At 33.0% G+C, this 26,800-nt stretch overlaps 1 protein-coding gene across 1 annotated transcript; it reads left to right on the forward strand.

Annotated features, from left to right (window-relative positions):
- Nucleotides 1-9,244: 9,244 nt before the first annotated feature.
- On the forward strand, nucleotides 9,245-25,346 carry LOC110101466 (acetolactate synthase small subunit 2, chloroplastic). The gene is made up of 10 exons (XM_028694736.1): nucleotides 9,245-9,385; nucleotides 9,760-9,828; nucleotides 9,926-10,009; nucleotides 10,085-10,237; nucleotides 11,157-11,243; nucleotides 16,606-16,710; nucleotides 16,810-16,932; nucleotides 17,018-17,170; nucleotides 21,006-21,071; nucleotides 25,067-25,346. Exons 1-10 carry the CDS (start codon nucleotides 9,344-9,346, stop codon nucleotides 25,148-25,150), a joined length of 966 nt encoding a protein of 321 aa, XP_028550569.1. The 5' UTR covers nucleotides 9,245-9,343; the 3' UTR covers nucleotides 25,151-25,346.
- The last annotated feature ends 1,454 nt before the right edge of the window (nucleotides 25,347-26,800 follow it).

Consider the following 26,800-nt stretch of genomic DNA (forward strand, 5'->3'; position numbering starts at 1 on the left):
TATAAACACCATGAATTGAGAGAACAGATAAATCTAAAAGAATCTGATAGCCTTGCATAGTAATATTGACTTTGGGGCATTTAACCTTACATAATAATAAGTTGCCTTTTCCGATAAAAACTTTAAATTCTTTAATAGGTTTATGGCGAAGACTTAATTTTTGAATTAAATTGTTCTGAATGAAATTTTGAGTACTACCGTTGTCAATTCATATATGTACTCTATGATTCTTAATTAAGTCGACTAATCAGAAAGAACGAGGATTGCATTGGTTGGCTAAATAATTTAGGCTAATTTTAGGGTATAGATCTTGGTTATCCTTGTTATAGCTAAAGGAGGGGAGGGTTCATTTGCTACATCTTTGTTGTCTGTGTCAAGTGAAATGTAATATTTATTTGGACAACGATGTTGAGGATCAAATTTAGCATCACAATTAAAACAAAGACATTTTTTCACGGTGAAATTAAATTTCAGTTGGTGAGAGTTTGCGGATTTGAAGGTTTAGGGTTGTGGAGATTTGATGGGTTGAAGGGGATGGAGGATTGGGAAAAGATTGTATCGGAGTAGATGTTTGTATAGGATATTTGTGATTGCGAGGAGACGTTTTGTGCCAAGCGGGTGATTCCATGGCATACATAAGGGTAACAAGTCTTGCATGTAAAAGCTTACGATGCAATTAAGTCCGAAAATGAGATAACTGATGAGAGTGGATTCAGTTAAATTTTGAATTTTAAAAGCATGGTTTTCAAATGAAGTTTGGTATTTTAGAATTGATTTTCTTTTTTTTTTTAGTTCATTTGAAAAGATTACCATGTAAATCTTCATAGGGAGAAGTACCAATACGTTGTTGCAAAGATAAAATAAATTCAGGCCAAGAGAGTAAATGGCCTATTCTGCGTAACCATTGATAACAAATAACCACCAAACAGATGAAATAAGGCAATTCTAATGCTTTGATAATCAAAATTATTGTGAAAATAGAAGTATTCTTGTACTTTAAAGGTCTATGTTTTGACGTCAGATCAATTGAAGCGAGGAAGTTCAATTTTCATTGATTTAAGAAAAGAAAAACCTGTAGGGGAAGGTGGAGGTTATATAGAAAGAATTCGTCTGGTGGAACTAAGGATGCCGGCGAAAGAAAAAGGATCTTGATGTAGTGGAGGAGGTGTGCAATCGAGGCATAAACTTTCAAGCCTTTTGTCAACAGAATCCATGAAAGTATGGAGTTGTTGAAGGGATGAGCCAATGGAAGTAAATTGAATATCAGCTTGTTGGAGAGATTTTTGTATTTCGGCAAATTGTAAATCTTGATTATTTTGCTAATCATTGAGCTTCCGTCAAATTTGCGTTCTTCATGCTAGCAAGAATTGGTACCTGGAACAGAGATTGAAAAGAACTAGTAAAAATATGTATTTGGAAATGCAAAATTAGTTTGGAAATCAAAGGAATGGAGAACCTGATGCATTTGAAAAGAAAAAAGATCGAAAATTACAAGAGGTGTAAGGCCGGCTGATGGCAAGAATCCTCAGGCTTGAAAACTACAGTTCTTTAAGAGGAAGATAAGGTTGCTGAACCAGAATTGGGTAGATTTGCGGGTTTGGAATGTTTTGCTTCAATATGCTAAGCTGAAATTCAAAGGAAACCTTTCAGATGGGATGTAATATGCTGGAATATTTGCAATCAGCTGAGATGAAATCAGCTGGGACGAAATCTGATGGAGCGAGTGACTGAACAGGCGGAAATCTGATGCATGCGGATGGTAGGAATGATTGTTGGATGAGAAAGAACTTGTAGTGAGCGGTGACTTAAGCTTAGTGCAATGAGAGCACCATTTGTTAATCTTCTTGGAAATCCAAGAAGGGTAGACACCTTCAGAGTAGTTGTAGACTCCAAGAGAAAAAGAGGGAAAAGAGAGAAACCAAAATTTTTCATTCTATAACTTTTTCTTGCAATAGTAGAGGTATTTATAATGTTTAAGCAGGTCACGACCCGGCCCGGATCCTCGATTTAATGAGGCGGGAACTAAGTCGGACGGTAGGATTAAATCACTTCAATTCAAAAAGTAATACAATATTTAAAACATTAATTTTTCTCTTTTAATGTTTGAAGAGCCACTAAGACACAATCATAAATTACCTGTTGTCATTTGCACGCCGCCTTCTGTAGACAAATTCTTCTCTTTCAGCCATTTGTAAATCAGTGAAAAACTTACTTGAAACATTTAAATTCATGATTTGAGTTTACTAAGTAAACTCAGTGGGTAACTAACAATATTTGACATGCATAATGTACAATATATATATATATATATATATAACCTTTGAAATATGTCCATATTTTATTTCTTTCTTTCATTTCATTTGATTTTTAATAGGACAAAATGGAGAAAAAAGATTCATGTAGCCGACCCCACGTAGTGGGATAAAAGCTTGATGTTGTTGTTGTTGTTGATTTATTTCATACCATTTATTCCTTTATACAAGTTATATCATATTCCGTTTATTCCTTATGTATATTATATATATTTATTTGTAGCCTTTACTTCAACATGTTTTCCTTTTCCCATTTCGTTTGAACAGGAGCACTGTCTATATGTACCCAAAGGTACATCCTTTTCTATTTTTTTTCCTTTTCCTTTTAATGTGCACGAGTACGCCGTCCCCAGCCAGTACTATAAGGGGGTGAGCTCCTGTAGTTTGCATGCATAGTTTTTTTCCTTGTTACATTTATATGTTTGTTTATCTTTTGACTTTCCTTTTCTTTTTCCATCCTCCATTTCTTTTTCATTTAATCATTTTTATACATTTGCATATCTTACATAAATACAACCTTTTTACTTTAAGGAAACATTCAAACAACAATAACTTTCAAACATTATTTATTCATTTGCATAACTTTCAAACCGTAATAACAAATGCAATTGATAAGAAGACTATCTAGCAAACTATGTAATCATGTAATTTTTTTTTTTATATATTTTTAACATTTGTAATTTATGCTAAGAAATCAAATATTTACAAAAATAACATAAAATGTAATCATAAAATAACATAAATTTACTCACTTGAATGTTTTGGCTTCAATACTTTCCAAATTTCAACTCTTGCAACGATCTTACTTGCTACAATCAAATCTCCCAAAAATTTTCTTATTAGCGTCGATCCTTCACCTCGCACACAAGATTAGTCAAATTCTTTTTAATCCAATTGATATTAACATTAAGAATTTCTCCAACATAGATAAGACATAAAATTCTTAGCCCATATCTTTTACCTCAAAAGATCTTTCTTCTTGCTGAGTCAGACTCCCTCCAAATTTCTTTTTCTTACCTTCCTTCCTAAAATTGCCATACAATAAATTTTAATAATTTTATCCTACAAAACCTAACAAAAGATGTATGATAAGAAAATCACTTACAAAAGAGGATTATTCTAACCCAAAATCCTTCTTCTTCCTTTCCCAGTTTTTTTCTTTCCGCTTTCAAATATCTTCCTTTGCCCTTAATGAATCACCCTTGCTGTTTAGATGAAGAAATATGAAATGATTAATACAGAAATAGAGAGAAAAAAAAAACAAACCTTCTTCTCTTCCTTCCTCTCAGCTACACATGTCAATTTCGGGTTACGGGTCGGGTTCGGGTCTAACTCGTGACTGACCCGGCATTTTTCGGGTTCGGATCAACCCGACATGACCCGATTTACCGTATGTACAATAATTTTAATTATAATTTAAGGAGAAAATTTGAGCAAAAGTGCAAAACAACAAAAATTCATCCTTTCATGTTTCAAACAGCAAAACAACAAAATATGAGCAAATCACAAATCTATCAAATTTCTTACAAGATACTAATACTTTGCTCATTTTTTTAGTTACAAATTTACAACCTCAATTCAATTTGAGAGAAATACTAATTTACAAAGTTACAAATTTACAACCTCTATCTCAATTCAGAATAATTATTTATACAATTATACATTTATATATTGAAATGCTCATCAAAATAACAGCTGTAAGAGAAATATTGAAATGCTCCTCGAAAGAACAGCTTCAAATCTGCAATGACCTGCAATAAAATCAATTATATAGTTTGCACACTCAAATGTGTAATAATAATATATTGCTCTGCTCAGATTAAACCTTCAAAATTATTAATCATTTAATCTCATAATGAGGTCATTGCAATGTAAGATGTAAGTTTAATCAATATTGACAAATTACCATCCAAGGTGACAATTCATATTAACTTAATATCTGTTCTCTGAATAAGAATGTAAGATAGTATCTGCTATTCTAAGTTAATATAAATGTCACCTGGTTGTAAATTATAATAGTACATAAGAACTTACACTTATACGACTCCCACCCAGTGGCCAGTCCCCACTTTCATCTTAGAAGGTTAATCATCATCGCTTCATCGCTTACACTGTAAATTTCTCATTTCACTTCCTTGCATTTCAACTTCAAAAAACCGAAAGCAACAGCCAGCAACATAACAGGCTAACAGTAGCAACACAACCAAAATACGAAGAAGAATTTATAGAATATACAATACAATAAGCAGTTAACAACTTCATTGAGCTAAACAGAATATTGAACCAAGCAGCCAGCCAGCAACGGGCAACCCACTCAAAGCCTCAGGCCCGAGAACTGAACCAAGGCAAGAAGCCAACAACTGAACTAAACAGCAGCTAGCAACGGGCAACGCACACAAAGCCTCAGGCCCGAGAAACCATATGAACCACAACAACATAATCTAGAGAATGATAGAAATGCAAAAAGTCAAAAATGGTTACTAGTTACCACACTTGTTCACCTCCTATGATAAGCCAAAACATCAATTAAAACAATTAACCTGGCATCATTAATCCCAGCAGAGGAAAACATAATCCACAAGAAATCAGAACATGAATAATAAAGGATCTAGAAAGTGACAACCACAAACCCAGTAACCAAACACCAATGTTACATGGCTCTACCACATTTTTAGATGACACAACTTCTTCATTTTCATCAATACAAACATTATCAGCAATGGTAGTAGAGCCATCCATCTATCAAAAATATTAGAAGACATCACAAATTCACAATGCGAATATTTAAATATTTCTTGCATGTCAAATTTGGAAATTTATGATATGAAGTTAACTAAAATTGTAAAACATATTTTAACATAACATTTGTCACTTGAACATATTAAAGGCCTAAAGGGCCAGCCAACAAATCAGTAACTAATAGCCAACAAACTAGTCATTGACCAGTAATTAAAGGCCTAACGGGCCAACAACCAACAAACCAGTAATTAATGGCATTTTTTGGTTAATAGCCAACAAACCAGTCACTAACCAACAAATAGTAATTAATAACCAAAACAAAAATGGAAAAAATAAAAAATACATGATGCCCTAATTGCCTCAATGCTTCTAACATCTGCAAAAGTTCAAACCGAGCTAGCTAGAGAGTAGAGACAAATCAATATGTTGGTTAAACACCGTAGCCAACAATATTTGCACAAAAATAACCATTAATCATACAAATTATTAAAACCCTACCCGAGATAAACCCTAACAGAGAAGTAGAGATCACGGAACAACTTCAACTTCAAAAAATCTCAACACCATAGCAGAGAAATAGAGAATAAATGAAGAACACATAATATCAACACCTTCATCTTCTAAAATATCAAAAAATGGTAATAGAAACGAGATACAAACAGTGAAACAGATCAGGGAACGTTTGAATTGAAAGTCTGAAAGACTGAAACGTAAGCGCATACGTCGTCGTGCAGATGACTACGGACTCGGCGAGAGCTCCAGCACCAGCGAGGCGGAGAGAAAAAGAGAAAAGAAAGTAGAAACCCTAGACAGAAGCCAGTCAAGCCACGGAATGACAGAACGAAATTATTAGCCCGCTCGACGCCCGCAGCTATTTACTTATAATTTATTAATTTATAAAACAGCGTGGGTCATTTCGGGTTAGTGTCGGGTTTTTAGGTTGACCCGGACCCGACCCGACCCGAAAACTAAACGGGTCGAAATTCCAAACCCTAACCCGACCCGTTCTTTAACCAGGTCGACCCAAACCCGGCAATTTAGGGTCGGTTTCGGATCAGGTTTTCGGGTCGGATCAAATGTTGACAGGTCTACTCTCAGTCGTTCCTCTTCAACAAGAACTTTCCTTCTCACGATTTCTTCTACCGGAAAGAGCGAACTAACAATATCTCATGAGAGGAGTCGTTAATTTATTACTACGAACGCGATCCTTCGTTCGGAATCGCAACTCGCCCGTGCTCGCGATCGGCTCGCCTCTGGTCGCGGTTTGTCCGCCTGCTTCGTTCCCCTGAGTCGGGTTTTAATAGAAGCTGGCCGGTTTAGTTGAACCGGCCCAGCTAAACCGGTCATTACAAGGTAGGCTAAGTTTACAATATAAAACCGGTCAACCTTACACATACTTAAAAATATTTTAAAAGAAATAAACAATTGCTTATTACATATTTATAGACTATTTAATTTGTACTTTATTTTGCTAAAGATATATTGCTGTCTTTTGCTTATTGTAGTGTTAATGTGGAATGTTTTTTTATTCTTTCTTATTCTTTGGAGACTTTTACACTTTTAGGTTGGTCTATCTTGTTTGTAGCTTATGCTTCATAATTTGATTGCACCATTTTAGAATCCAATGATATTCGTTGATGTCTAACAGACTACCTTAGTTTTTCCATTGGTTTGTGGGTGAGCAGTAGAAAATTTTAGTTGGGTTATCGTTTCTTTCAGAGTTTTCCAAAAAAACTTGAACTTTTCATCTTTGTTAGAGATAATGATTTTATGTAATCCATAAATTGCACTTCATTAAAAATATAATTTTGCTATGTGAGATGCATCAACGATTTTAAAATATGAGATTAAATCAGTTACTTCTGAAAAATGATCATTTTTGGGTGTTTAATTTGATAAATTTTCAATGATGAACACATACCATTACTAATGTGTTTTAAATAAAGTAAAGGGATCAACAATTTATTTTACCGATCAATGATAATTTTGGGTCCTATTTACATCCCCAAAAGGCCCAACACAAGTAGCTTCTCGGAATCCTCAATGATGTGGTCTAATGTTGTAAATTTCAATTCTTCACACATGAGTTATAACAAAAACAACAAAATTCCAGCCTTAATTTTAGCAGGACAATTGTTTACAGCTTTCCCATTCAATAATTCTATCAACTATCAGTTTCTAGCTATAGTGCAATATCGAGAAATGAAGGAACCAATTGTTCCAAAGGAGAACCGCAAAAGAAAAAGATGTAGAAGGAAATTCGCATATTGAAGGAATAGAACAACGTCATTTACTTTACAATAGCATATGTGCAAATGTGTAAATCTTGTGGCCCTAGCTATATAAGAATTTCTCGTAACATGCAAACCAATAGAGGGATGGAGGGAACATATCCAAATTAGCGACAACAATCATGAATTTCCAAATTAGTGGACATAGGGGATGCATATGGTAAAACTAATAATTTTATATAACTGAACTAGGGAAGTTCAAGAATTAACAGAAAAAAAAAGCTTTTACAAAAATAAGCCAAAGTTATCAATGTAAACACTATGCTTGAGAACACATCCAGCTTTCATAGGTGCTAACATCGTAAGAATGATTACTTTAAAATAAACTAGGTCTAGAAGTAGAAAATAAAATACCAAGCCTTGTAATATTCATCCCCATGCACACTTTTTGAGCTTCCGACAAGTATACACCTCTAGATTTCTATTCAAGGTGACAGTAGAATATATTGAAGATAACTTGTGAAAAATAGACCTATAAGCATCGGTTGGTGTAACTTTTCTCTAACTTTTCATTTCAAAAGCTTTACAGATGCGATCATAAATTTGTATTAGAAACATTTAAGTAAAAAAATACAACTGCATGCGAGCTTTTTTTTCGGTAGCTTTAGGCGATACATCTTTAGCCGCTCATTAATTTTCTTAAGAGCAACAATGAATTTATTTTGTACAACACGGCACATTTCAATATTACCAAGCTAAGTTTTTGGTTGATTGTGCATGCATAATCTGTATATACTATATACCGTCTAAATTGTAAGGGGGCTGCAATGACTTTACCGGTAGCTGATCTTCAATATTGCAGCAGATTTGCATTACATTTATAACAAACAAAAAGGAAATAAGAAGCTTGGCGTGGCAGTTTTGTATGAGGACAGAAAATCTGTAACTCAAATATTCTTAAATGCATATAAATAAACTTGTATTAGTATGTTAAATGTTTCATCCCTTCGGTCCTCCTTTTAGCATTGAAAGCAAATTTAAAATTTTGTAACTTGATTTCTGATTTTGTTTGTGAAGATTTAATGCTGCTACAGCCTATAGGAAATCTATTTTTGCATCCAGATGCATATGATTTTGATGCAACCAAGGAAACTAAGGTTGCAAAAAAAAAAAAAAACTATACGGCTTCCTTAAAAACATAAACATAACAAACTGACAACCATATAACTTATATTAATTTAGAGAAGAAGGATACAAGTTGAGGCGGGAATCATGGATAGAGAGGAAGGGATTAGAAGTTCGAGACGAAATATAAGAGGAGAAAGAGAAAGGGGACTTAGCTCGCAAGCTAAAAAAACCCTCAGGTTTTTGCTCGAAAAATCATCACATTTTTTCACTTCCAAAAACTGTAGAAAACATCCCAAAACACTTCCATAAATAGGAAAGAAAAGGAGGCCAGCAGCCAAACACAACAGCCCATTACAGCCAACCAAAAAGGGGAAGAAAAAGAAGCAATAAAAGCACGACAGAAGCCCACCCGAACAGCCAGGAAATCGGGAAAGTTTTATTTTTAGGTGAGGGTGTAAAATTGCAATGAGAAACAGAAGATTGTTGTATAATTTACAGTTTTGCTCTGTTTTTTCCAAAGATCTCTCTAGCAGCTCAAACTTTTCCTGTCCAATTCTTTCGATGGTTTAATTTTCTCCAAATGAACTTTGCGGATAATGGGAGAGAAAAATATCACGTTTGCTAAGCCTGTTGTTCTGGTTGGTTGATTGATTGCGAAAAATCTTTTTAACCAAATGAAACTCATTTGATGCTTGAATAGTTCAATAATTAGCCATTATAGATAAGCACTAGGTTGCTGACTTTAATACTCATTTTCTATGCTAAAACTAGCACTTTGTAGGCTATTTATCAGTTCTAGTTTATCGTAAAATTTAACTGGATGGTGTTGAAATGTTGTGTTTCTTATTACTTCTTAGCAGATGTTTTTTTTATCTTTGGTTCGCTTATTAGGTTGAAGATTTGTCAAGGGAACCTCAAGTAGAACGAGAGCTGATGTTAGTAAAACTCAAAGTGGAACCTGAAAGGCGTCAAGAGGTAGATGATGAGATTATTCTTATTTTTAGCTATTCAGCTTGTTTGTATACATGCCAATGGGGACTATTTCTAGTTATCACGTACGTTATGAATTGTACCTTTTTTGTTTCTGATGATTCAAAATTTCCAACTTTATATATTGACAATAAAAAAGATAGAATCATTTGTTGAAATGCTATTACTGATCTTGATATTCTTGTTGGTTAAATGGTGACTCAGCAGTTGCTAAATGTTTGCTTTGCTTTAAGTGGATTCTAAGAAATTGTTTTAATAAATTTTGGTATTTTTTTAATTCTCAAATAATGCCTATTATAATCTAAGTTGGCTTGTATTTCATAAGTCCCACTAAATCATAGTAAACTTTTGTTGCCCAGGTTATGGGTTTGGTAGATATCTTCAGAGCAAAAGTGGTTGATGTTTCAGAACATTCATTAACCATCGAGGTGAGGCGACTTCCTTGTAATGTTTTGGCATTTTTCATTTCTTAATTCTTTTTTCTTTTAAGTTTTCATGGTTTCATATAAAGGATGAGTAATGCAGGTGGCTGGTGATCCTGGGAAAATGGTTGCGGTCCTTCGGAATTTGAGGAAGTTTGGAATAAGAGAAATTGCTAGGACAGGCAAGGTATCTAATATTTTCAGACATTTATAATCAATGCATTTGAACTTTCTTGTATAATATCAAAATTTTTATTATCAGATTGCTTTGAGACGTGAAAAGATGGGAGAGAATGCCCCATTTTGGAGGTTTTCTGCGGCATCTTACCCAGATCTTGAGGGGATGATACCATCAAGACCTTTTCTTGCATCAAGGAAGCAAACTTTCAATGTTGATACAGATCTTTCCTCTAGGGTATGATGCTACTATTTTCATCAGCCATGCAAGCTATTTTGCAATTTTTTGTTGTTAAAATCAGACTCTAGGAAAAAGGATAAATTCTATAAGATGACCTTCAGTATATCTTGTCAGTAAGTCCTGATTTATGGGTTGACATGTGTTGCACTACTTATGATAACTTTTTTTTTGGGAAATGTGTGATGACAATAACCGGTTTTATCACATCAATTTTCAATTGTCATTGTGGAAGAAAGTTTCCATGATAAAAACTTAATGTTTTTAATGTTTTCAACTTACAATGAAATTTTGTTTATGCTACTGAATCTGATTTCTGTTCATTTCTTTTCTAATTTCTTCAAGATAATAACTCAATCTGTTGAAGTTTTTTTTTTTTTTCATCCTGTGTGCATTGTGCTCTGGATGATCACTGCTTATCATCTTGACGTCCAGCTCTAGTGAAAGCTCTTTTCTACTCACTCTAAATTTTAAACTGGCACAATAACAAGTTAATAACTAGTAACGTCATGATTCTATATGAAAATTTTTCATGGTTTATGTTCAGAGCAACTTTACTTTTTCTTTTCATGTCGTTTTCCCCGTAAATGCATTTTTACTTCATCATTGTGTTTTGTAAGCAGACTTACCTATTCCTTCCTCCCATTGAATCCCTTCATCCTTTTCCCTAGGATTTTTTGACAATAATCTGCTTCGGATAGACGTTTGTTGCCAATAGTCTGCTTTAATAAGATCCCCTTTTTTTCTCCCTTAAATGAAGGGATCATCCACTTATGCTGCCATGTGAAGTCAAATTCTCTGCGCTGTCATTTTCCAGTTGAAATATTTGGTTATTTATGAGGATATTATTGCTGTGTTTTTTGGCTTTCACTTATGATGTTAAATCTATGAGCATTGCTTAGTTTTTGATTGCATGAAGGGAGACGTCTATCCGGTGGAGCCCTTTGATAACTTGCAAGTAAATCAAGTTCTTGATGCACACTGGGGAGTTCTTGATGATGAAGATGTAAGTCTATTGTTTCCTTGCATTTTTAGTTTTTTTTTTCTGGATTTTCTACCACCAATTTTGTTTAGTGCTCATTGGAGATTATCTAAGTTGATCGCATTTTTGTTGTTTTTTTTTTCTATTCTATTTCCTTGAAAAAAAAGGTCTTTATTATAAGGTTGAGATTCACCGAAGCACCGTCCTGAACCTCTCTTGAGAAATTTACAAAAGCATCAAAGTTTAATAGGCGCTGATATATATTGAAAAGACTAGGCGCTGGAATATGCAGGGAACATCCTTACAAGCTAACAAAATCATTATATGAGTATTGTTGTAAGGGGTGTCTACTAGTGGCGATGGCATCCTTTATTCTGTGACAATTTTCACCACTATTGCTGGTATTTAAAATACTTTTAAGCCGTTGCTGGGTTCAAATTTATGGTCAACTGTGTTAATGTTTGATCAAGTGACAAATGTCATTATTTGAAACTGCTATTTAATTAAGCTAAAGACGATTGATGCCAACAAGGGCGTTATAATCTATTGTAGATTATCACCTAATACTTATTATTTGATGATGCTAAGTTAATCATTAGATGCAATCATCTCTACAATATCCTCTTTCCCTTACAAGGCGCTTGAATGTGAGCTAGATTCTAAAAGAAAAGATGAGCTGGGTGGGTTTGCCCAACGTTGACCTTAATTTTTTTTTTCCAAGTTTTGAAGCCCGTTAAACAAAATATATGTTAATGCTGGAATTTTCATGATTATGATGCTATCCTTGACTGCTTTTGATTACTTTGTTGGACAAATTGATTGGTCTTTTCTCTCAATGTCAGAGCACCAGCCTTTGATTTGTTTACTAAGAAATATGTCTCTTTTTACAGGAGTTGAAGCCTACTTGGCTTGTTTGAAGAAGACCCACAATTTTCTAGAACTTATCGGATATTTAAGAACTACCCCCTAAGGTGGAAACTACATAGCTGCGAATGTAGTTAAATTGCTCCCTTTAACTTTTTTTTCCCCTAAAGGAATTCATCTAGATTTTTTTATGGCTTTTATAAAACTTCTACTCATCATAAAGTTAATGAATGGAAAAATAGTTTTTGACAGTCCCTTGATCCCCTTCTTCATTTGTAACAAAAGCATGCAGGCGTGTGCTAACACTATAATTAGTGAGCTGAAAAAGGAATTGCATCTCACAAATCACCTATATTGAATTAATCATTGTTGCATAGCCTCATGGAGATTATTTTACACACTGGGGCGATATATTAGTGTAAGCACTGATAGAGCGACTTCCTTGTGAACCTCTATTGTATTGATGGTAGAACATCTATTGGTAGTTTGAAGGAAGGAAATGACTTCTTAACTTTTGTTTCATCTGACACCAGCTAGTCACATTCCCTCGACCCTCTTCAACAAGATTGCATTTGTTGGATCCACCATGCACTTGCTCCCTCATTTAGTTTGCACACAACATATTTGACTTGCTTTTCAATAGGAGTTTCTATACACTTGAAGAATGTTTCCACCAATTGTTTGTCAATCCAAGTAATCTTCATTGGGTAAATGTTCGTAAAAAAGCAAATATTGATTTTTATCTTAAAGTCACTATATTATTTCTTCAAAAAATATCACCTTCATTGCGGGTGCTCCTAAAAGGCTTCTTTAATATCTAAATTCGAGCCGAAATACATGGCTTGTCGGTGAGCAACTATATCTTCATTAAACGCAAGAAGCTCTAGATAAGACAAGGTATCAAGTCGATGTGGGCACAACAGAACTCAATTTATTGCAACGGCTTTGCCTATCAGTAGTATGGTTATCGGATCTATCGATGTGGTTACTGGGGAAAATTACTACTATTTTTGAAGCCGTGAATTTCATTTTGATCTTTGCAACAAAGCACTTAACTCGATTGACAATGCATCCAGCTTATGCATTTAAGAGGAATGAGCTTCACTAAATAGTAAATACTTTCCAATCATAAGCGTCATCAACAAGTTGCTAGTTGTCATTTACCATGGGCTTTAATACTAAAATAGCATAGCCTATGGGAGAATGGGAAAGGAAATCGACATTCACTTTTATTTCTATAAAAAATGATTTGCTTTTAGCAAGAAAAATGGTGCATATAAAGCTATTTTCCACTACTCTAATTAGCACCTTGACCGAGAACACTACCTGCTACAAAACAATCAATAAAACTAAAATAGATTAGTTTTTATTACAATTATTTAACTATTTAGGACATTAAACTTAGGAAGGTATAAAATTTAGTACATGAGCATCGTCTAAAATTTTGTACTAATAAAGGTTTAATCATTTACATTTAACGTGCACGGGTATATTACGTCCTCAACTAGTATCGAAATTCGGTAAACTGCTGTATTTGTATGTATGCACTTTTTCCCTTTTTATACTTTTAATTTTCATATTAATATTCATTTTGTTTATTTCATTTTTCATCAAAGAAATTTGTAAATACATTTTTCTCATTATGAATTTCAATTATTCAGTCATTCTCTAATTTGTTACATATTAAACATTTAGCTATGGAAATACTTGAGCATGATATAATGTTTAACAATAAAATAAAGAAAATAAATTTGCTATAACTAACATAATCATCAACTTTATTTTTCTCAATTGATTCATTTTATATATTAAATATTTGGACAAAATAGATGCTACGACATACAATAATTGCAATAAAAAAAATTAGAATTGCTATAAAATAATTGTAATTACCTACTTTATTTATTTTCTTTATTACATATCCTTCCATATCCTTGTTCTTTAGGCCTTCCTTAGTGCAATCTAAAGTCATGTACAAAATTATATGAATAATACAGTTACCTTAAAACTACATTTTCCATTAAATTTGAATAAATTTGCATTAACATTTAATTATCTCTTACCTATTCGTTTCCTAGAAATTTTGTTGGAAATCAGTACTTTATCTCAGCACAATGGTAAATTATTTACTCAATTGATCTTCCTTTTCGTCGAATAAAAAATTTCACCTTCTATATTAATCCCAAAATCTTAATTCAATAAACAAGACATTAAATTCCTTTCTTTTAAAAGAAAATAAAATAACTTACCTTTCACCAATTAATAAAGTAGTTGGACACTCTTCCTTTTTTCTTCTTTACTGCATTCAACTTCCGTAAATTAAATGAACGAATATATCTTAAATAAGAATTTACATCGATCTACGGTTAATTTTTAAAAATTATTGAAAGTTAACTATTCTTAATTTAAATCAAATTAAATCAAAATATTTCGGTGATCTTTCTTCCAAATTTTCTTCTCTTTCCCTAGACTTTCCTTCACGTAAGGAATTATAAAATAAAGTAATAAATTACTTACCTAATTTGAGCAATGGAGAAAGAAAATAAACTTCTTACAAGCACCATATTCTTTTTCCTTACCCAAATTCTTTTTTTTCTCACCCAATATCCTTTTCTTTCTTCTCTATTGCTACCTCCTTTCGTTCAGATATTTCCAGTGGTTGTATGGTTCACTTGAGTGAGCGAAATGGGCTTATCTCACTTCAGGAGTCACCTTCTTTCATTCTTGAACGTGTTTTCTCACTCATTTGTGTGATCTTGTCCCACTATCTGCTTTTGCACTCGCGCTTGGCTCGCTTACTTCGCCCGCTCAACTCCACTACTTGCCCATGCTTTAGTTGGGTCCGGTCCGGTTCAACTGAACTGATCCAACCGGTTATGACACCCATGATGTTATATTCATTAAGTACGATGATTGTCAATATCTTTCCCACCCAAAACATCGATATCATTACTCTGTTACTCCTAATTGTACTTTTGCTTCTTATGCAATTCTATCTCAAAAGAAGCAGCCGACACTTGTGAAGTTCAAGGGATGAAATCCAAAATAGGGCATCTTGCTAAAAACATAGGTACAAAAGGTGCTTGTGCCAGAAGACCATCTGGATCCTTGGAAAGATAGTATGTGACCAATTGAGGAATGAAGATGACCTTGGTTCTACTGATGAGTATCTTCGAATAAATGATGATGATAGTAATCAGCCTGTAGTTTATCAAGTAATTGGGATTTTGCCTTGATTTAAGAAGTTTGTTTATTTGAGACTATATTAGAGGTTTATGATGCATTTGAGTCTATATCTCCTTTGTTGCTCCCTAACCTTTACAGATCGAGATACAGGTCATACCTCAGCTTCCTGTACTGTGGCTTGCTTTATTACATATTAGCTTTGTTTTGGAAGACCTAGCCTTGACATGCTACAAGAATGTGGTATGAATGTTGATTTTCAGATGGAATTTTTGTATGGTTTGGAGCTTCAGGGGCTACTGCATTGAACGAGAATATGCTCTTAGAATGCTCTGCTGGGTCCTGGAAAGCTATATAATATGATAATCCCGACATTTTCTGATATGGTAAAAAAGCAGCACTGGAAAAGCTATATAAGAAACAAAACGCAGAGATATTAATATACTCACTGTTTGTTTGACCTTGCAGAGAAAAATCATCATCCTTTTAGCAATTATATAGAAGCGGATCATATTCCTATGATAAGACTTAAAATATATATGACAAATTGGACTTAATACATTACAAGAACAATTCATATTTACTTACTGAACTTGATAACGATAAATTTCTGGACTTGGTGGTTACAATTTTAAACAACCTTCAGAATGGCTGAATATCATGTCTTAAAACATTTATTCTTGCATTATATAATTTTGTTAAAGTGACAACTGTATTTTGGAATTTAAATTAGGAGATCTAATTTATGCTGCTTGCTTTGAACTATGTTAAGTGTTGCAGAGATGAGGATGCTTAGGTGGATGAGTGGCTTTACCCTTAAAGATAGGAAATGAAATGAGCATATACGAGATAAGGTTGGAGTAGCTCCAGTGGAAGATAAGTTTAGAGAGAATCGCCTTAGATGGTTTGGTCACATTAAATGGAGGCTTTCCGATGACCAAGTTAGGAAAGTTGAGGTATTAGATTTGACTTATGTTAAGAAAGGTAGAGGTAGACCTAAAAAGACTTGGTTAGAAAATATTAGAAATGATCTTTCTTTATTAGATTTAAATTAAAAATTGACTTTTAACAGGACACAATGACGAAAAGTATTCATGTAGCTGACCCCGTGTAGTGGGACAAAGGCTTGATGTTGTTGTTTGACCCAACAATGAACTCATGTGTTTCTGATGCTTAAGAAAGATGAGAGATCATCTGCTTTCAGTTGACCGTGAATATGCAATTACTTTTTGTGATCTATTTTTCTTACAGAACAATATGTGGTGTGTGACTTCAGACGATATGTTTATTTTATCATTGAAAGTCAATTCTAACACCTGTTTTTTTTTTCTTCTTCTAGTCAAGTGGTTTTTGTTCCCATACTTTGTCCATTCTAGTGAATAATTATCCCGGTGTTCTCAACATTGTGACTGGTATCTTCTCTCGCAGGGGTTACAATATTCAGGTTTTTTCTGCTATAACTTTCTTGTTTCTTATTGTTTGTCTATTTAATGGCTTCTATCTGGCGTGCAAGTTATTGTGCATGACGACCTTCTTTGTTCAGAGTCTTGCTGTTGGTCCAGCTGAGAAAGAAGGGACATCTCGAATCACTACTGTTGTACCTGGAACTGATGAATCCATCAGCAAGTTGGTTCAACAGCTCTACAAGCTCGTAGATGTTTATGAAGTAAATAGCAGAAGCTATTATGTTTTTGTCATTCCTCTGTTGACTACAATTTCAGTGTCTTTATGAAGCTGTTTGGTCCTATTAGGTTCAGGATATCACTCATTTACCATTTGCTGAAAGAGAACTGATGTTGATAAAGGTTTCTGTTAATTCCACTGCACGGAGGGACATCCTTGACATTGCTGACATTTTCCGTGCAAAAGCAGTTGATGTATCTGACCATACAATCACGCTCCAGGTATCCTTGAACTCAAAGTTTAGAAAAAGTGGAAAAATAATTGAAGTTACGAGTTTTCCATATTTTCATTCACTTGCATGCAGCCAAAGACACTAGCATTATTATTAGCTTGTGAAATTAGCAAGATTCTTTCTCTGAACTCGAGTACATCAATCATACAAGAAAGTAATCTCATGCAATTCATGGGATAAGAACTTATTAAATAATTGTCAGGTGTTTTGTAACTTTTTTAAAAAGATAGTATTTTTTTCTTACTTTTATTATATGATTTTTTCTTATAGGGTTGTTAATGATTCGATCTAGAACTTATTTGCTTGACTTAGCTTAGCTCGAACTTGATTGATTCAATATTAAATTGAGCTTAGCCCATAGGCTAAAACATGATTTGGTTTTTCAGGACACAACGGAGAAAAAAACATTCATGTAGCCAATTAAGGCTTGATGTTGTTGTTCTGGTTGTTAATGTTTTAGCCCAATTTAGAAGCATAAATTAATAAATTTGAAGATTGAAATTGTCTTTATATATTAATTTGTTTAAGTTTCGATTAATGTTATAAGATTTAGTATTCAAACTTAAATTATAAATAAATATGTGAAAATGATCTTTTTAAGCTAATTAGTTATATAAACTGATGGAAAAAGAAATCAATAAAAATAAAACATGTTATATAAATTATATTAGTTAAATTAAATAGGTTAACAATGCTCATTCTAAAATTGAGCTCTCAACTTATTTTTAGCTTTTAAGATGGTAAACTCTCTCTTTATTTTTTACAATGATGATAATATTATTATAACTATATTAATTTATATATTTTAAAGTGAGTTTTTATGTGTATAATGATCTCTCGCAAATTTTCATCATTTGCTTGAATCAATTTCATGTCTTCTCCTCGCATTCTGATAAGATTTCATCTTTATTCTCATGCTGCGATCCATGGAATATTGATCCCATTTGATTGGGTATTTTCAAAGTTTTGAGCTTATTTATGTAGTCTGTTTCATGAAATGGATGACGATTTGATGACTTTGATTGTGATTGAAGCGTTTTAATTTAGATTTGCATGACGCCAAGTCGGTTGTATGCCGTTTTTATTGTACTGGACCAAATCGGTTGCTGGGGTCTTTCTTGGTAATTCCAGTGCTCTTGACGGATGGGAGCTATCTATTTTATGAAATGACGTACTACTTAGTGATTTTTTTGCTTTAGTCGATATGTTTTGAACAAGATTGGCGTGAAATTGCATTTATTGTCCACTGTATCTGGCGTTGTCATCTAATTTGATCAGTTTGGGTTGCTGGGCAGGTATTGAGGTCAACAGAATTATTTTTGAGATATATTATTTGTTTTCTATTTTGATTCAGGCTATGTACCTAAAGTCTTTTCATCTTTTATTTTTTGTTTGTCCATCAATTTACACCAAATCAAGTGCATTGAGCTAATAAGTGGCTTAGATATCTATTCATTAATGAACATATTAAGCTTTGATTATGGCATAATATTATGTTTCTATCACAAGCAAGTTAAACTCTTGGTTCAGGTATTTCTCATATCCTTATTAACACATTTTGAGATTTTGGTCGGTTTGAATACATTGATTTGATATTTGGCTAGCTTTGTGAGCTTTAGTTAGCTTTTATTTCTATGTCCTCAACAAGTTTGAAGCTAGAGGTGGGCTGATCATTGGATTGGCAAAATATTATATGCATTTCCGGGTATGATGCTTTAGGCTATCATCAGAGTAGTAGTTCCTTTTGGTATTTTGTTTTGGATTTTAAGGACATTTTATATTTGGTATGTAATTGTGGTATTAATATCCCATCCAATTTTTACTTGTGGATAATTATATCCATCATTGGGGGAGAACTTTTGACATTATTTATTGGAGGTGGTGATCACAGTGGGGTTAAATGGTTCCCTTCCCTCTGATAGTAATTTCCATAGCCACGCCCTTCATCAAGAAGGGAAGGCAAGTTATATATGACTGAAACATGATGGACCTATTGGAGATGGATGGTTGGTAAACTCTTATGTGGACAAGTCATGATTGGTCTTTATTGAGGTTGATGGGCTCTACTAAGGAATGAAGATTGAGTGCTAGCAGATTCTATTGGAGATTTATTTGATTTCTATTGCAACTAAGATTGTCACATGATCAATGAGTTAGATTTAGTCCCCTCTAGGATTCAACTTGATTAATTTGTAGATAGACCCAAGATTAAGAATTTCATCAATGTTTTGGAGTCTCATGATAGATGGTGGCTTTTCACGCGCATCAAGCTAGTGTCACCTATGTGCGGTCAAATAAGTTTTGTATTTAGTGTTGAGCTCATTAGTGGCTGATCGGATGGGTTGTCATTGGGAATGACATATTTGACCGAATCAATGGTGGGTTCAATTTGGATTTAAGGACCATTGTACTTCTAGATTATGCTAACTTTTCTCTTAGGAGTGAATTTATCATTGGTTGACATGACATGACAATTTTCCAGAAGTTTTCCTCATAGTTGTCTTTTGTTGAAAAAGCCAAAGGGTTGTAGCGCTTGGTGACTTGGTGTAGCTATGGACTTACTTGATTTGAGTGGGTTGTTTACATGATCAAGATTGACCACGGATGCTTGGGGTTGATTGTAGTTGACTCAATTGGTTTGTTGGAGGCTTTGGATTGTTGTAGTGGAATGACTAGTGAGACATCTCAACACCTTTGATTGTTTTCACTTTCAGAAGCACTTATGAGGGACCTCCTCTTGGGACAACAGGTCAGATCGAACCCACTACCATAACTGTCATAGTTATTTGGAACTTTTATTGGTCAACATAAGGTTAGTTCTTTCTTACATAGGTAGGTTATAGGCATCTAAGAAATTCTTTCCCATAAAGGAAGTTATAGGTAAAACTTTTTGCTTTTTTTGCAACGCTTCAAGGATGATTTTACCCTTGGTTTAAATTTTCCACTGAAGCCAATCCAAAACTGCCTTAATTAGTTGGTTTTGGTTGAGATTTATTGGGAATTAAATAAAATTTTAGGTTTTGATCAAGTTAAGCTAATTTTGATTAAAAAAAAATTGAAACTAAGGCCAAAACTGTCAAATTGTGAAACCACTAAAACTAGGTTGAAACAACTTAAGCTCCATTGTAACCATTGGAATTCTACCCAAACTCATCCAAGATATGTTATCTTTATGATTTTAAATTTTATTTTAAGAAAAACAAGGATAATTTACCAAATATAAATTTTGAGATGCATTACCGTCCAAAATATGACCAATCAAACTATAGAGAGGGAGAGAGAGCTTAAAATTTACCAAAAAATTGGAAAAAAAAATCAAGGAAATTTTACTAAATCTCAAATTTTGAGATCATTACCCTCCAAAATATGACCAATCAAACTATAGAGAGGGATAGAGCTTAAAATTTATCAAAAAAATGGAAAAACAATCAAGGAAAATTTACTAAACCTAAATTTTGAGATGCATTACCTTCCAAAAATATGGCCATTCAAACTAGAGAGAGAGAGAGAGAGAGAGAGAGAGAGAGAGAGAGAGAGAGAGAGAGAGAGAGAGCTTTTGGAACTTTTAGTGATTATTGTTAGATGATTTTTTGAATTTCAACTTGCCTGCCTGTCATATGGCACGAGTTTTTGTAATTACCTTGATGAATAACTTGAGCATTTCTTGACCATCTCCTTACTGTGCACCTAAATATATTCTCCTTTAATATTTCCTATTTATAATATTATATTTCACCTTTTTCATTTGTAAAATTTCTTGTGAACATGCGCATGAAATTCACTCATGAAAACCCCTGAAATTGACCTTTTGTCCTTACATGCAGATTAGTGGAGATTTTGACAAGATGGTAGCATTGCAGAGATTATTGGAGCCCTATGGTATTTGTGAGGTTTGTAATTTGTCCCGGCATTTCCCTTGCTAAATTTCTCAATAGTATAAAGTTATTTCTGGACTGCTATTAAGTGATAAAATTTGTAATAAATCAGCGCCACGTGGATTCTGATATCTTGTTTCTCTTGAACCACAATTGATTGTGTTTTTCAATGTAAAGCTTAACTTCTCATATTATGCATCTTCATCAACATTAGCCTACCCATTATTACTTCAAGCTGTAAGTGGATTTAAATATAAATTTTCAAATATCAAATTTTGCGGCTACTATAAGCCATATACTATATGTATGTTTGACGACTAGCCTTAATTGAAAGTTTTCTCTAGTTACTGGGAGGGGTAATTAACTATAAGAGTGTGCGCCTATAGGAAACCTATATTGCACCGATACGGATACGGCGACACGGATACGATACGATACGATACGGATACGAGACACGTCAATTCTTAAAAATACAGGATACGAGTACGGCACGGACACGACATTATAATTTATAAATCATACATAAAAATTAAGAAAGCAATCAAAACATAATATTTGAAATTACAAAAAAATGGCAACAACATCATTTGTAGCATTGTAGCTTATAATATCAAAATATAAGTAAGTATTAAATGTCTAGTACAACAACAAAAGCATAAACATAAATTATCTATCACATGAAGTGTCAACTATTCAATAGAAGGAATGATATAAATATCTTCTTCATTGATTTGTCTTTGAACTTCCATATCATCTTCAATAAATATCATAGCTTCTAATTCAGGCTCATCAAGTGAAAGATTAATAATTTTTAATATTTTCATATCATCAAGAGACTCAAATCCATCTCGGAAATGAGAGAATCTTGCTCGCAACCGCGAAAGTTAATACGACACGTCTTTTTTTTTTTCGGATTTCTTTTTATTTTTCAACGGACACGCGTATCGGATATGCGTGTCCTTTTGAAATTAAATAGTATTTTAATTGGATACGGCTTTAGCGTATCCGACACGTATCGGTGGAGTATCAGAGGCGTATCCGTGTATCGGTGTATCGGATACAGCACGCCTTCATAAATAGGTGTATCGGTGCAACATAGTAGGAAACCATAACTTAGATCATATAATCATCGCAAAATAGGGGCGAAATCTCAGGGTAATGTCTTATTCAAAACTCAATTTGGCTTTTAAAAATTTGCCTTGGAATATACTCGTAAAACTCTCCTCGCCGACGCAAAGAAAGAAAGGGGCTACGGAGAGGTTGGGGCTCAAATTTTTTAGCCCACAAACATATATACTGTCAAACCTCGGGTCTGGAAGGCGGTACACCCGATAGTTTGGGACACGATGGAGAGATAGGTAGAACTGCTTTGTGTTTACAAAGAGAAGCATGCATATACAAGAGATACAACATTATATATATATATATATATATATGTGCATCATAGTAAATAGATGAAGTGAAATAAATGGTCAATTCATTAATAGGAGTTTAAATAACCAATACATTCAATTAACAATAATTCTGATACAAGCTAATATAAATATAAATAGAACGAAAAACAAGATAGAAATTGTCCAACCCACAGAAATCATAAACATAACTACTATCAAATAATAAATACAAAAAAAGTCTACTATTAGTAACCCTGCTCCCGAGGTGACGGTCCACCAAACATGCCTATAGGATCTACTGAAAAAGACAACGGGTGAGTTAGTTTGATAAATCAAACTCAACAAGTAACTTCTATCTATCAAAGCATAAACAACAAAGGAGTGGGGCATGCAGTATGAATGACCAAAAGGGAGTAGTAGTCATTTATAATCCCAATATCAAAAACAACCATAAGATTTGCGAGGTATATGTCAATTTGTTATTGATGCCAAATCACTTCAATATTTACAAATGCACCACACTAAGTATCCTTATACCTAGCAAAAGTCATTTTTCATTTTCAATTCATATCTATTTTTCTTGCCTATAAATTTGTTGTCGGTTTATCATATGCTTATACCGAGAAGGTTAACACCAACCCAAGGAAATCCAGTGATTTCCTGTAGAGTCGTCATTCTAGGGACCCGTCGATCTCGGCTAGCCAAAAACCAATAGGGTTCTCCAGACATACAAGCAATTATACATGACAAATGCTTTTATGAATAATCAACATATATTATATAAATCAACATGTCATATATGGTTTGCGGGAATGAGATTCATTTTATTTAACCAAGTTAAATTGCATAAATCTAACTTTTCCAGCATACAAATTTAACTTGCATGATTAAGAATTAATGAGCAATAAATCAAGTGAAGTTCTGATTATCACATGCTGATTCAATGTGAACAATAACAAAGATTTATTACATGTGATTATGCTAAATAATTCAAAATAGAACTGATAATATAAATAGTTATAAGGGATCCTTCTACGGTTGACACGGATTATACTCCTAACTAAGAATGATATGTTTACACATAAATAGATAATAATACTTACCTCTAGGAGAGTGACACAAAGCACCAAGCCTCCAAGATAATCAATCGATAGTACTACGAGGGCAATGACTCAAAGGTCCTATAAACAATGAAGTCAAACTGTTAGAAACCCGCACTTCGAAGCATATGATAAAATTCTAAAAAATCTTTGGTCACACCGAAAACACAAAAAAAATCGCCAAATAATACAATCGACTCTATGACCTAACAAAACACCCTATGGAGACCAAACCTAAAAGAAGCTCGGCAACAAAACTTGGATTAATGATACTACTAATAGATGTAAGATAATATAGAATTTTGATTATTCAAGTATCAACTTAAACAAGATTTCCTTCCCAACTCATCATATTAGTATTTCAACATAATGCAATTAAATAACATAAACTCTACAAAAGAGAGAACATTCAACCTACACCTTGGCATGGAAAAAGAATCAAGGAAGCAGAGGGGAAAAGAGAAAGTTTGAACTCACTATTGAAGGAAGTACTCCTTGCAGGCGGCTATTATGGGAAAGAAATGAGCAAGGAGGAGAAGGCGGCTGATGCATAAGAGAAGAAAGGGAAATTTGATGCCCTAGGTCTCTATTGGGTTTAAATGACATGTGAGGGATGCTATAGGTGGTAGAATCTAATCAATTAGAGAAAGAATTGAGTACTCCATGTGATTGGAGGGAGCAACAACAGGTTAGGGTGATGTTTTTCAAATTAATATGTTCAATGTGATTCATCCACTCCTCATATATGATTCAAACTAATCTCTATGTTAGATTATTTTTTATTGAATTTAAAGAGTCAAAGGACTATTTTGAATCATATCAAGGAGTCTGAATAGATTAAATTGGACACATTAGATAGTCTGGTGTTATAACAAATCCCCATTAATAATCTAAGGACTATTTTAAACTTCTTTCTCCAAAATTATGTGATCAAGCGTGTGGGTAATCTGATTTTATCATCCACATACAAACTTCACTGAGAAAATGCGCTTATTAGGCATGACTATGTACTAGCAGTATAGCACACATTAAATTTTTTTTACTGGATAGGAAAGTAAATAAAAATTTGATCAGAACTAGATCATTTCTTGACAAAAAGAATTGAGAAATCCACATTGATGAATTTCAAGGTACTATTTATTGCATTTATGGTTACCTAACCCAAAGTAGATCAGATACAGCTTCTGAAGATGGTATGTTTTGATATGGAAAGCAACCAGCTAAGCTTGATTTCATGCAGTGTTTAGGCTTGTTCAATATTTTTATTGAAGTATTTTATTCAATATAACTTGTTACTCAGGCTTCGTTTGGGACAGTTTTTTTACTATTTTGCAAAGCAGTTTTTTATTACAATTTTATACTAGAAAATCGTTTTAGAAAATAGTAAGAAGACTGTCTCAAACGAAACCTTAATAGTATGATGAACAGTTGATGGGAAAATAACTTAATTTCCTCTGTACTCTTGATTATCTGTTGGAACTTATTCTTTTCTTCTTCATCCTATTTATGTTTCTAGGTGGCAAGAACTGGCCGGGTTGCTTTAGTACGCGAATCTGGAGTGGATTCCAAGTATCTTCGTGGCTTCTCTCTTGCGTTATAGTAAAAGTTGTCAATGTTAGAAAACAAAAAAGTGAATGTCATAAACTATTTTAAAATGGAGGATATTTATGTAACTTTTTTTTTGACAACTTCTTACCAAACTTTATTTCTATTAGAATTGATAGGCTGCAAGCTTTCACCCCCTGCTAACAAATTGGATGAGAAAATCTTAAATTTAATTAGGAGGTGTTTTAAAATTTTTGGATTTAGTTTGAGATAGTTTAATATATGAAGAATCAATCAATATTTGTGTTGCATTTATGAACTTTTATTCAATTTTTCCCTCTCTTATAATTTTTTTTTTCATTAGGGGATTTACAAGTACACCACAAAATTTTTATGTATTTACATATCTGACACCTAGAGCAACAACAACAATGAACTTTTATTTCATTACATGGAGTTGGCTACATTAATTTTTTTTTTTGTCATGTATTTACATATCTAATATTTAAATTATTATATAAGTTATATCAAAAGCATGTTCATGAACATGTGTGCTTTAATTTAAGTAAGTTAATATTTATGATGTTTTTTGTGATGTAGAGATTTATTTATTATGTAAATGAATATAAAAAATTATGTGTTACATATGTAAGTCTCTTATATTTAGGCTTTGTTTAGGATGAATTTTTTTTTGCTTTTTAAAATATTTTTTTTTAGTATATTTTGTATTAAAAAATTATTTTAAAAAGCAATAAGATAGCTGCTCCAAATGAAGTCTTATTTTCCTCTTAATAATGCATTGGCAATTGATGAACAACATGCTTTTAACTTAGAATTCATTTGGTATGATTTTTTTATTGCTTCTTAAAATAATTTTTTAATATAAAAATTTAAAAATATATATTAAAAAATTGTTTTAAGAAATAGTAAAAAAGTCATTTCAAATTTAAATGAAGAATTTTAAAATTGAAGCTCAACAGTATCAAATTTTTTCATAATTTTTGATGTAGGTTGAATGTTGACTAACAATAGAAATTTGATGAGATATCTTCTTATTAATCATTTGATACAATTGATCTAAACCTTATTTATTTCAATTGCAACAATTTAACATGCATTTTCAAAACTAAGTGTTAAGATACAATTTTGAAATAAGATGAGTGATGATTCTCATGAGAGTTTATTGATTATATGTATAATGAGAAGAATAGTGCAATAAGTTTTGTTGTATAATTAATTATTGATGATTTTGATGTGAGTTTATTAATAATATATTTTAAGAAAGATAGTGCATAGTTTTTTAGGTGTAATTAATGGTTGATGGTTTTGATGTAGGGGATGTTTGGTTAGCTGTAAAGTGAATGCAATATAAAATAAATGCAGTGTCAAGTAATTATCTCAAGACTGTTTGGTTGTATGTAAATTAATTGCATGAGAACTATTTTTTTTCTATTTGTTTAGGTGCATGCAAAATAAAGTAAAATATGTCTATTCCTCTCTAGATCAGAATCTTGCTTCCGATCAAAATGTCGCCACTTCTGATCTGAAAGAAAAAATGAACATCGTCGTAGGAAGTTGTAGCGTTAAAAGAACAACAAAAACTAGACGAACAGTGAGTTGAGCAACGTGTTCAAAAGAACGACGAAGAAGAACATTCGACGTCGATTAACAAAGTCTAATAGCAATTATGAAATTGAGAAATGCA

The sequence above is a fragment of the Dendrobium catenatum genome, unplaced genomic scaffold (assembly GCF_001605985.2).
Source record: "Dendrobium catenatum unplaced genomic scaffold, ASM160598v2 fragScaff_scaffold_542, whole genome shotgun sequence".
Lineage (NCBI taxonomy): Eukaryota > Viridiplantae > Streptophyta > Magnoliopsida > Asparagales > Orchidaceae > Dendrobium > Dendrobium catenatum.